Consider the following 12,089-nt stretch of genomic DNA (forward strand, 5'->3'; position numbering starts at 1 on the left):
TAATTTTTTTATTATTTTTAATAAATAAATTTGCTCCGAAAAAGTAATTTTGAAAAATTGCATTTATAATTTTTTGAAATTCTACGTAATTTTTTTGCTATAATTTATTTGTTTAAAAAATTATTAAATATCTGCTAAATTAATTATCATAATAAATAATTTATTTATAAAAAAATATTTTTAATTCTTTTGGAATTTTTGTTTTAATAATTATTATGAAAATTAAGTTAGCCAATTAAAAATTTTTAACAATTGTTTTTTTATTAAAAAAAATTATTACAAAAAAATAAAAAAATTTTCATTTGTAAAAACCTTTAAGAATTATAAAGTGTAATTTCTTAAAAATATTTTTTAGTTATAATTTAATAAATAAAAATAATCAAAAAATTAAAAACGTCGGCTAACTTTAATATTTATTCTTTTTATTAATTATTATTTATTATTTACTTGTTAAAAAAATTCTCTTAATTTAATAATATTTATTTACATACATATTTTAATTTAAAAAATTTTTTTACTAATTTAAAATTGACAAATTTATTAAAAATTTTTTTATCGCCAGTACACACAACTATTGACAAATTGACTAGAATAAATAAACAAACCTACAAATAATTATTTAATCTTATGATTTAAGAGCACTGATTCTAAAAAAAAGTTAATTGAGTTAACTATAATAAAAATATTTAAGATATTTATACAAACTTCTAACATTCATTATTTAGTTTGATAAAAAAGGAAGAAAATAAACAATTATCTAAAAGGAATAGAAGTAAAATTATCTATTAGGGCCAGCTATCTACTTAAATTACTGACATATAGATGCTTCAGTTCCGTCTTTGCTGTGTTTTCGAAAAGGGCTGCTCGGTTTTGTCCTTCGCCTTTTTTCACCCAATGACCGTACACTCTAAAGGCGCATCCGTCTATTACCTTCAATAAATAAAAATAATAATTATTATCTATATTATTAAGAGAATAAGAAAAATTTTTGTGTCCGTGATTCTAAACTGCTCTATCTCTAGATACATAATTAAGAAATGACCTTGTATCTTGTGAAATATTGACATTTTTGAAGATATAAGCTCACTCCGATATTACACTTATCAAGACCTTTCATTTAAGTACCCACATCAATTTTTCATATATTTTATAAATTTATATATATTGTATATATGTATATATGAAAAATATATCAAAAATGCATGTGGGTACTCAAATGAAAGGTCTCGATGAGAGTAACATCAGAATGATCTTATATCTTTAAAAATGTCAATAATTAAGAAATGACCTTGTATCTTGTGAAATATTGATATTTTTAAAGATATAAACTCATCCCGATGTTACACTCATCAAGACCTTTCATTTGAGTACCCACATCAATTTTTTATATATTTATATATATTATACATATGTATATATGAAAAATATATCAAAAATGCATGTGGGTACTCAAATGAAAGCTCTCGATGAGTGTAACATCGAGATGAGTTTATATCTTTAAAAATGTCAATATTTAAGAAAGTACAGTGCAATTTAACAAAATTCATTATTCAATAAAGCAAAATTTTATTTATTTATATTGCACAAGTCACGGCAGTCACATAGTGACTGCAAGGTTGCTAATAATAATAATTTTTATTATTATTGTTATTATTAAAAAAAATTTTTATCTAGAATAAAAAATGAAAATTACCTTTCTTAAAACTTTAATTCTGTAGGGATCTTCTCGGGCAATCAATGTAGACAGAGGCTCTGGAGTTGTGTGAAGTCTCCTGATACGTACTACAGCACGTACACATAGAACAGCCAATTGAAATCGCTTCCGTGCATTGAACGATTTAGCTTTTAATTCCTGTGGATTTTAAAATAAAAATTTAGAGTTGGAAAACATTTTATTCGCGTCACCTAGCACTCTTGCGACTCTGGTGTTAGTTATTTAAAAAAAAATGCAATAAAAAATAATAACAATAAAATAGAATAAATCATCGATAAAGGATGAAATGAATTATTAGTAAAAGAAAAAAAGTTTTGGAGGAAATAATAAATTACCAAAGCTAATTGAGAAATCCTACTAAGACGTCGCGAGTTAGAAGATAGAGAACGCTTGAGAGGTGCAATGTCTTGGTCCCATAGCTGTAATAAATGATAGATAACAAACAAAATAAAAGAACGTAAATAAAGTGACCATTAAACCCATAAACCATTAAAAAAAAAAAATAAAACAAATACAAATGAAAATTGAAATTGAAATTTTAAGTAGAAGTTTTAAGTAGACATAAAATAGCAGTAGCTTATTAAAAAACTTCAGCACTTGATACCTTGTATTGAGGTATTAAAATTTATAAAATTCTGGTAACAATAATAATAATAATAATAATAATAATTAATATTCCCTGAAACTTACTACGGTGTGGAAGAAGGGATGTTCAAGCGCTTCTCTTATTGTCAAACGCTTGGTAGGATCGACGACTAGCAATTTCCTTATTAAATCTTTGGGAGCTTCGGTAATGTCTGCCCACTCTGGGGAAGTGAACGAATATTTACCTTCCATAATGTTTCGGAGCATTACCATTTGCTTGCGGTGCCAAAACGGCGGGCATCCTACTAATAATGTAAACATTATTACACCACATGACCATCTATTAATTAAAATACACCTTATTAATTTATTTTATGGTGGTACTTATAGATAAATAAGTAATTATTAAATTTAATGATTACACGTCGACTTCACATCCGTAACCCTCCGCGTTTTCGAACATGTTACATTTTAATACTTCCGGCGCCAAGTATCCAGGAGTTCCGCATAAATCTAAAAATTAATAAAATATCATTGATTGATGAAAAAAAAAATTGTTCAAAATTTAATTAAAAAAAAAAATGTCTCTTAATTTTTTTAATTACTTATTAATTCAATTTTTTCATACAACCAATATTTTCACTATAATTACTCAAATAAATTTAATAACACGGAAAGAACAAGATCGCACTGGATATAATCCCAGATTATACTCAGTGATATTTTAGATATTAAGATAGTCAAATATTGTTTTAAATACTAACTAAAATTTTTTTCACCACAGATATCACTGAGTATAATCTAGAATGATTTCCAGTGTCATCTTGTTCTTTCCGTAAAATTGTTAAAATTTTAGCTAATTATAAAAATCTAAATTTTTAAATTGCGGCTTTCTTATTGGTCTTAAAAAATTATAAGACATTTTTTTTTATAAAATTCAATTTTGAACAATTTTTATTTTAAAAATTTTTTTATTAGACCAATTTTTCTGCCGTAATATCAAAAATTTACTCAATTTTTATTTTGATACTGATTATTATCATTATTATTATTATTACTATTTTATTTATTATGATATTTATCTCTTGTATTCATTTTGTATACATTGTAAAAATTTTGATAAATAAATAAATTAATTTTCACCGCAATTACTTAAATAAGATTCATAATAAATAATTAAAATTTTAGCTAATCATAAAAATCAAAATCAATTAAATTGCGGCTTTCTTATTGGTCTTAAAAATTTATAAGAGATATTTCTTTAATAAAATTAAATTTCGAACTTTTATTTAAAAAATTTTTTTATACGACCAATATTTCCGCCGTAATATCAAAAATTTACTTAATTTTTATCTTGATACTTATTATTATTATTATTATTACTATTTTATTTGTTATTATTGACATTATTTAAAATGTTTAAAAATTTTAATAAATAAATACATAATTAAAATTTTAGCTAATTATAAAAATTTAAATTATTTAAATTGCGGCTTTGTTATTGGTCTTAAAAAATTATGAGAAACATTTTTTTTTATAAAATTCAATTTTAAACTGTTATTTAAAAAATTTTTTTATACGCCCAATATTTCCGTAATAATATCAAAAATTTTTATTTTAAAATTTATCCAAAAATTCTGACCCTAATAATTAATAAACAATTAAAAAAACTCACCAAATAATTTATCTCCAGGCTTTAAAATTCTTGCGAAGCCAAAATCCGTGACTTTAACATTAAGATTATCATCCAGCAAAATATTTTCAGGTTTCAAATCACGATGAACAATGCTTTGATTATGAATATGTAAAACAGCTTCAAACACTTGCCGCATAATGTAACGAGTTTTTTTTTCCGATAGTGTTACAACAGATGTTAAGTAATCAAACAATTCTCCATTTTTACACAGTTCGAATATTAAAAATATAAATGTGCTTGATTCAAATACATCGTGTAGTTCAACTGCAATTAAATTAAAATAACAATAAAATTAATAACTAACACAAACAATTATTTTTTATGAAAATAAATTTAGCAGATATTAAATAATTTTTTGAATTTTTTTTAACAAATAAATTGCGGCAAAAAAAAATAAGAAAAAAAATTGGCATGTAGAAATTAAAAAAAATACAATTTTTTTTAAATTATTTTTCGGAACAAATTTATTCGTTAAAAAAAATTCTCTAATGACTGCTAACTTTACTGTCATTTATTTTTTTTTTCAATTACTTATATAACGATGTCCTGCAACCCGTCTTAGAATATTAACTTCTTGCAAAGTCGCTTCTTTCATCGTGTGACCTTCAGCACCATCATGAGTTTCATTGCTAATGTCTATTATTTTAGCAGCATACTCAATTCCTGTTTCCTTTTCAATGCATCTCCTTACAGTCGAGGATATTCCTCTGAAAAATAATAATAAAATAAATAAACAAGCTTAAAAAAATTCCTATTGTATTTATTTATTTTTTATTGAACAATTAGAGTCAATTATTAATAATCAGGAACAATTATCTTAAAAAAAACAAAATATATGTATTAATACAAATAAACACGTGACAGTTGTCAATTATTTAAACAAAGGGCTAAGACGTAGTTAATTATATAATTATGTAATTTTATTTTAGGTTATAATTTATTAAAAGTGTCATTTAAAATTTTATTTTTAATTATTTTCATTGTTCGATATTAATTTATTTAATTAAAATGTATGAAGAAATTTATTGAAAAAAAATAGAATAAAAATAAAAATATAAATATAAACAAACCTTCCGAGAATTTCCTTGGGTTCGTACTTGGCGTAAAATCCTTTAGCAGCATCTTTGTCGGGCAGTAAATCGTCACCTTCATCTTTCGCCATTTTATTTATTTATTTGTTTATTAATTAATTAACTACTAAGATTTTTTTTATTTTAATTTGTACTCTAAAATTTAAATCACAAAACAAAATAATAAACTGACGTCTGTTCTCTTTGTGAACTTCGACTTAACAATCGTTTAAACTTCCTAGTTCTAGGGAGTTTAGTTTATAAACTGACGGTAGGTGTCGTGTCTATTTTTTTAGTTTAAAGGTTAGTTTTTTTTTTATTTAGTAGAAAAAATAATGTTGTTCTTACTAAAATAAAAATTAATTTAGCAGATAAATTATGACAAAAAAAATTGTTAAAAAAATTGACATTTAGAAATTTTAAAAAACTAAAAATGCAATTTTTTAAAAATAATTTTTTTGTTAAAAAAAATTAAAAAATGATTAAATTTAATGTCATCTTACAAAAATTTATTCTCACACTAAATATTTATTACAAATTGTAAAGTATTTTATTTTAAAGTGAAAAAGAAAAAAATTAAATTTAGTGTCAATATTTTAAAGCAAACTATCGAATTAAAAATATTTTTATCAAAGATAAAAATATGAAAAAAATAAAAATCAGTTTATCAAAATCTTTTTAAAAATATGACAGATAATGGATGTCATGTCAATCAAAACATCTTTCCTCAACAGTGATAATTTTTCAATATTATCACTTTTATAAATAACTAATGAAATTTATTAAATTATTTAAATAAAAATCTTATCTTAGTATTTTTAATTCGATATAAATTTTTTTTAATCGCTGAAAATATGACATTAAAAATATTTATGAAAATTAAGTTAGCCATTTAAAAATTTTTTATTAAAAAAGTCATTACAAAAAGATTAAAAAAAAATGTTCATTTGTAAAAAACTATAAGTGCAATTTTTTAAAAATATTCAGTTTTAAATAATTAAAAAATTAAAAACCTCGGCTAACTTTATTGCTATAAATATTTATAATAATAAAGTTAGCCGACATTTTTAATTTTTAATTTTTTTTTTATTGAAAAAATTAGAACAAAAAAATATTAAAAAAAAATTGCACTTGCAGTTTTTCAAGTTTTTTAAAATAATTTTTTAAATAAAAAAAATTCGACTAATTTAATTTTCAAAATATTTTAGGTGATGTTTTAATAATTCTAAAACTAAAGATCCATTAACGTTAATTTTCTTTCTTTCAAAAATTACATTTTAGCAACAGGTTTAAGTCCTAGAAGATAGAAGCACTGCTCTAAAACCAGCGCAGTAGCTTCACATAATAAAATCCTGCCCATATTAACCTTCATCTCCCCATTGATATTCTCCACGCAGTAGCACTTGTCATAAAACTCACTGAACGCACAAGACAATTCATAGCAAAACTCGCAAAGAGGGTGCAAGACCAAGTCCTTAGTAACCTTAAGCAAAACATCTGGGAACTTAATCAAGACCTTGGCTAACTTCCACTCTTTCTCATGCTCCAGCGATATCGCCGTCGAATCAAGCGCCAATTTAATTTGTTCTTCCGAGACCTTAGCATTCCTCGCAATGGACCTAATCCTAGTAAGCTGATACAGCAAATAGACCGCAGTATTGCCTCTATCCTCCAACATCTTGTCAAACGAGAAAATGTACTCATGATTCCGATTATGAGACAAGTCAGCGTACTTGATACACCCATAAGCCACGGCCTCTTGAGCTGCCCTAAGCTCTTCTTCAGTCAGCTCTTTATCCCTTCCTTTTTCAATGAGCTTGTCCAGGGCTCTCTTGAGTCCTTCGTCCAGCAAGTCCAACAGTTTTACAGTATCTCCAGAGCGGGTCTTGAATTTCTTCTTGTCTTCTCCTAAGACTACGCCGAATCCCACGTGGGAAACTTTAGTCTCAGACTTGACGTAATCCGCTCTCTTGCCACAGCTTTCAATCAGCTGGAAGTGTCCAGCCTGTCCAGCGTCGGTCACGTAGATCAGCCAGTCGCCTTTTTCAACATGGATCCTGTGTTTAATGCAAGCCATGTCTGAAGTATCATAAGTGAATCCTCCGTCGGATTTAACTATCGTCAGCGGAATTCCAGTGCTTGGCTTCTCTCCCCACATTATCTTCCGACCCTCGTCCTCTTCAAGCAGTCCTTTATCCTCCAGCTCCTTGACAACTTCTATCATCATCTTGTTATAAAACGACTCCCCGCGTTCGATTAATTTAATATCCAACCTTCGGTATAAATTATCAAACTCTTTCCGAGAAACGTCACAAATTAATTGCCAACCTTTGGTAATTTCCGGATCTCCTGCTTGTAATTTTACAACACAGGCGTAAGCTCGCTTCTTGAACTCTTCGTCTTCGTCAAAGCGCTTCTTGGACTCTTTATAAAAGCTCTGGAGGTCGGAAATCGGGGGAGAGACTGTCGCGTAATCAGGGAACTTGTCTTGTAAATGGGCAATTAACATCCCGAATTGGGTACCCCAGTCGCCGACGTGGTTCAAGCGCAGCACGTCGTGGCCTAGGTATTCTAAGAGACGGCTTAAGCTCTCCCCGATGATCGTGGACCTCAGGTGACCCACGTGCATCTCCTTCGCGATGTTAGGACTGGAGAAGTCCACGATTACTCGAAGGCTTTTTACCTCCGGGGGAAAGACTCTACGGGATTTTATTACGTTTTTTAAGATAGAGCGGCTGTAGTCTCGGCTGAGGTAGATGTTTATGAAACCAGACTTGGCTACTTCCAGTCGGTCTATCAGAGGCGACGGGTTTATGTTGGAGACTATTTTAGTGGCTACTTCGAAAGGATTTTCTGTAGTTCCTGGAATAAATTTTGTAATTTATTTTTATTTTTGGAGAATTTGTGAGAAATAAAAATTATAATACTTGAATTTGATGGTTAATTTATTTTTAAAAAATCCTTAAAATTTATTTTTCAACCTTTTTTAATTTTATCATCAACATTATTAAGAGAATAAGCAAAATTTTGTGGCGGGATATTTATATGATAAAATAGGTTTTTATGGTTAAATTTGGTATCGTTGGAAAAGTTTTGATTTGAAGTTGTGCCTTTTTTAAGTTTTATATCATTCTCATCAAAAGTTAATTTATGATAAGTATTTAGGCTGTATCTTTAAAAATGTAAATAATTAAGCAATGACCTTGTATCTTGTGAAATATTGATATTTTTGATATTTATATATACTACTTAACACACTACTTTATATATTATATTAAGATTTTTTGTATCAATTTTGGATGGCCGCAAGGAGTTTTGACTTCATGGCCAATTAAATAAATAAATAATAATAATAATTTTTTCAAGATATAAGCTCATCCTGATGTTACACTCATCGAGACCTTTCATTTGAGTACCCACATCAATTTTCCATATATTTTATATATTTATATGTTTCACAAATACCATATATATCAAATATATGAAAATTGCCATCTGGGTAATTGAATGAAAGGTCTCGATGAGTGTAACACCGGGATGAGCTTATATCTTTAAAAATGTCAATAATTAAGAAATGACCTTGTATCTTGTGAAATATTAACATTTTTAAAGATATAAGCTCATCCCGATGTTACACTTATCGAGACCTTTCATTTGAGTACCCACATCAATTTTTCATATATTTTATATATTTCACAAATACCATATATATCAAATATATAAAAATTGCCATGTGGGTACTCAAATAAAAGGTCTCGATGAGTGTAACACCGGGGTGAGCTTATCTCTTTAAAAATGTCAATAATTAAGAAATGACCTTGTATCTTGTGAAATATTGACATTTTTAAAGATATAAGCTCATCCCGATGTTACACTTATCGAGACCTTTCATTTAAGTACCTACATCAATTTTTCATATATTTATATATATGTATATATGAAAAATATATAAAAATGCATGTGGGTACTCAAATAAAAGCTCTTGATAAGTGTAACATCAGAATGAGCTTATATATTTAAAAATGTCAATAGTTAAAAAAGTACAGTGCAATTTAACAAAAGTCATTATTTAAGAGCGGTTTATAGTTGATTTTCAAACGTGTTTTTCTCATGTATGTGATAAAATTTCGAAAAAAAACGCTTCGCTCTTCGATAGATAATTAAATTATCTATCGAAGAGCGAAGCGCTTTTTTAGAAAATTTTCATTTATTTATGCATAAAATGCGTTTTAAGATTCCATTTGTTGTACAAGTATGACAGAGATACTTTCGTTTGTCCAATAGAGGGCGAAAGAGAGAGAAAAAATGTGAACCCTTCTTTTAATAAAGCAAAATTTTATTTATTTATAGTTCATAAGTCACGGCAATCACATAGTGACTGCAAGGTTGCTAGTAAAAAATATTAATTTTTTTAAGTAATAAATAATTTACCTGATTTTTTAAGGCGTTTAGACAATTCCATCGCACTGTTACATTGATAATCTCCGAATTTTGGATTACCAGAAGCAGAAATAACAACCGGCAGATCTTCTGAATAAGATTTTTTTATAGCTTCCCGGAATAATTCCTCCAGCTGGGTACTTATACTCGGCATTTTTTGGCTATCCATTGTATTTTTACTGCTAGATTCTTTCTGACGCAATGAATCGACGTACTGAGTATAAAAAAAAATAGATAAATTTTATATATAAATATTATAAAAAAAAAAAGTACTTACTCGATTCATAATCGTGACCCGGTGTTTCAATTTAGCGTTCTCCTGGACCAACTCACTGACATTCGGCTGTTCAGAAACTCGCGAGCGTGACTGCAGAGCAAGCTTCAATTGTTCGATTTCTTTTTTTAAATACTCGATCTCTTTTTCCTGAAATAAATACAGTTAACCTCAACACACTGTCGGCACAGAATAAATCCAAAAGTAAATAAATTTTAGAGTTAGTTTGTCAATATTAATGTCTAAATGTCTTACCGCAATACTTGCACGCTCATTAAACTTATCCAAGCTGGTTAATGACATATTGTAGTGACTTTTTTTCGTTGTTAATATATTTTTTTACACGTGGATACAACAGTATAAATATAAATAACTTTATCCAGCAGGGATTCGCGTACGCGATCGGATACACTCGGGTTATGGAGGGTTATGGAGTATAATAACTCGGGTTTATTTGGAGTTTCACGGCGCACTTGCGCAGAACTAATGTTGGCCATTGTGATTTGACGCTAAAAATAAAAAACACGTGGGCGGTAAATTATATGAATATTGTTTATAAACAAAAATCATCTTTATAAATTAAAAATAAATAAAATTTTGTTTTATTAAATAATGAATTTTATTAAATTGCACTGTACTTTCTTAAGTATTGACGTTTATTAAAATATAAGCTCATCCCGACGTTACACTCATCAAGAGCTTACATTTGAGTACCCACATGCATTTTTGATATATTTTTCATACATACATATATATAATATATATATAAATATATGAAAAATTGATGTGGGTATTCAATTGAAAGTTCTTGATGAGCGTAACATCGGAATGAGCTTATATCCTTAAAAATGTCAATAGTTCACAAGATATTTGTTTAAATGCCTTTTACTTTTTTTACTATTGATATTTTTAAAGATATAAGCTCATCCTGATGTTACACTCATCTAGACCTTTGATTTAAGTACCCACATGGCAATTTTAATATATTTTATATATATGGTATTTGTGAAATATATAAATATATAAAATATATGAAAAATTGATGTGGGTATTCAATTGAAAGGTCTTGATGAGCGTAACATCGGAATGAGCTTATATCCTTAAAAATGTCATTAGTTGACAAGATACAATATTATTTCTTAATTATTGACATTTTTAAAGATATAAGCTCATCCTGATGTTACACTCATCTAGACCTTTGATTTAAGTACCCACATGGCAATTTTAATATATTTTATATATATGGTATTTGTGAAATATATAAATATATGAAATATATGAAAAATTGATGTGGGTACTTAAATGAAAGGTCTTGATAAGCGTATCATCGGGATGAGCTTATATTCTTAAAAATGTCAATAGTTCACAAGATATTTGATAAAATGCCTTTTACTTTCTTAACTATAGACATTTTTAAAGATATAAGCTCATCATGATGTTACACTCATCAAGACCTTTCATTTGAGTACCCACATGCATTTCTGATATATTTTTCATATGTACGTATATATAATGTATATAAATATATAAAATATATGAAAAATTGATGTGGGTACTCAAATGAAAGATCTCGATGATTGTAAGGTCGGGGTGAGCTTATATCTTTAAAAATGTCAATAGTTCACAAGATATAAGGTCATTTCTTAATTATATGCACGACTTTTCAAACGACATCAAATTTATCCATAAAAACCCATTTTATTATATATATATACACTGGCCACAAAATTTTGCTTATTCTCTTTAATAATATAGATTTGCATTAATTATATTACATTACAATATTATAACGTTTAATAAATGTTTATTAACAGTTAATAAATTGTACTTAATAAATGTTAATAACTGTACTTATTAACTGTTAATAAATATTTGTTGTTATCAAATATTTTATTATCAACATTATAATCAATAATTGAATCTAGCTTAACAATACTCATCACAGATGGCGTACCTTCCATTCAATTATTCCGCTGTACGCTGGACTGTTATAATATAAATTAATAAACTTCTTCAAATACGTTTTAAACAATTAAATGTGTCATGAATATTTGGTTTATATCAATAACCCGATAGTTCAACATCTAATTATTTGTAAATTGAATAAGCACATTTCGACCGAAAAGTTTTAATGAATTTTCTTTTTTCTTTTTTTTTTTTTTTTTTTATTATTATAACACAATACAATTGTAAATTTAAATTACCCGAAGGAATAAATAATAATGAAAATAATTCAATTAATTCGTAAAATAAATAGCTAAAAAGAGTTCATTCACAATACGGAGGGTTATTTTGAAGCATCAGACCGTA

General features: G+C 27.0%; 2 protein-coding genes across 3 annotated transcripts; both read right to left on the minus strand.

Moving 5' to 3' along the window:
• Positions 1-521: 521 nt before the first annotated feature.
• LOC123271665 (phosphorylase b kinase gamma catalytic chain, skeletal muscle/heart isoform) lies at positions 522-11,691 on the minus strand. Of its 2 annotated transcripts, XM_044738051.1 has the most exons (9): positions 11,681-11,691; positions 5,066-5,192; positions 4,527-4,702; positions 3,975-4,259; positions 2,722-2,812; positions 2,405-2,639; positions 2,050-2,133; positions 1,694-1,852; positions 522-930 (listed from the first exon to the last, which is right to left on the minus strand). In XM_044738051.1, exons 2-9 carry the CDS (start codon positions 5,155-5,157, stop codon positions 796-798), a joined length of 1,257 nt encoding a protein of 418 aa, XP_044593986.1. In that variant the 5' UTR covers positions 5,158-5,192; positions 11,681-11,691; the 3' UTR covers positions 522-795. The 2 variants fall into 2 exon arrangements, with proteins under 2 accessions (XP_044593986.1, XP_044593987.1); XM_044738052.1 differs by lacking the exons at positions 2,050-2,133; positions 11,681-11,691 and having other exon boundaries at positions 5,066-5,355.
• On the minus strand, positions 6,298-10,260 carry LOC123271663 (arginine--tRNA ligase, cytoplasmic). The gene is made up of 4 exons (XM_044738050.1): positions 10,035-10,260; positions 9,783-9,929; positions 9,497-9,719; positions 6,298-7,927 (listed from the first exon to the last, which is right to left on the minus strand). Exons 1-4 carry the CDS (start codon positions 10,080-10,082, stop codon positions 6,336-6,338), a joined length of 2,010 nt encoding a protein of 669 aa, XP_044593985.1. The 5' UTR covers positions 10,083-10,260; the 3' UTR covers positions 6,298-6,335.
• Positions 11,692-12,089: the final 398 nt, after the last annotated feature.

The sequence above is a fragment of the Cotesia glomerata genome, linkage group LG9 (genome assembly GCF_020080835.1).
Source record: "Cotesia glomerata isolate CgM1 linkage group LG9, MPM_Cglom_v2.3, whole genome shotgun sequence".
Lineage (NCBI taxonomy): Eukaryota > Metazoa > Arthropoda > Insecta > Hymenoptera > Braconidae > Cotesia > Cotesia glomerata.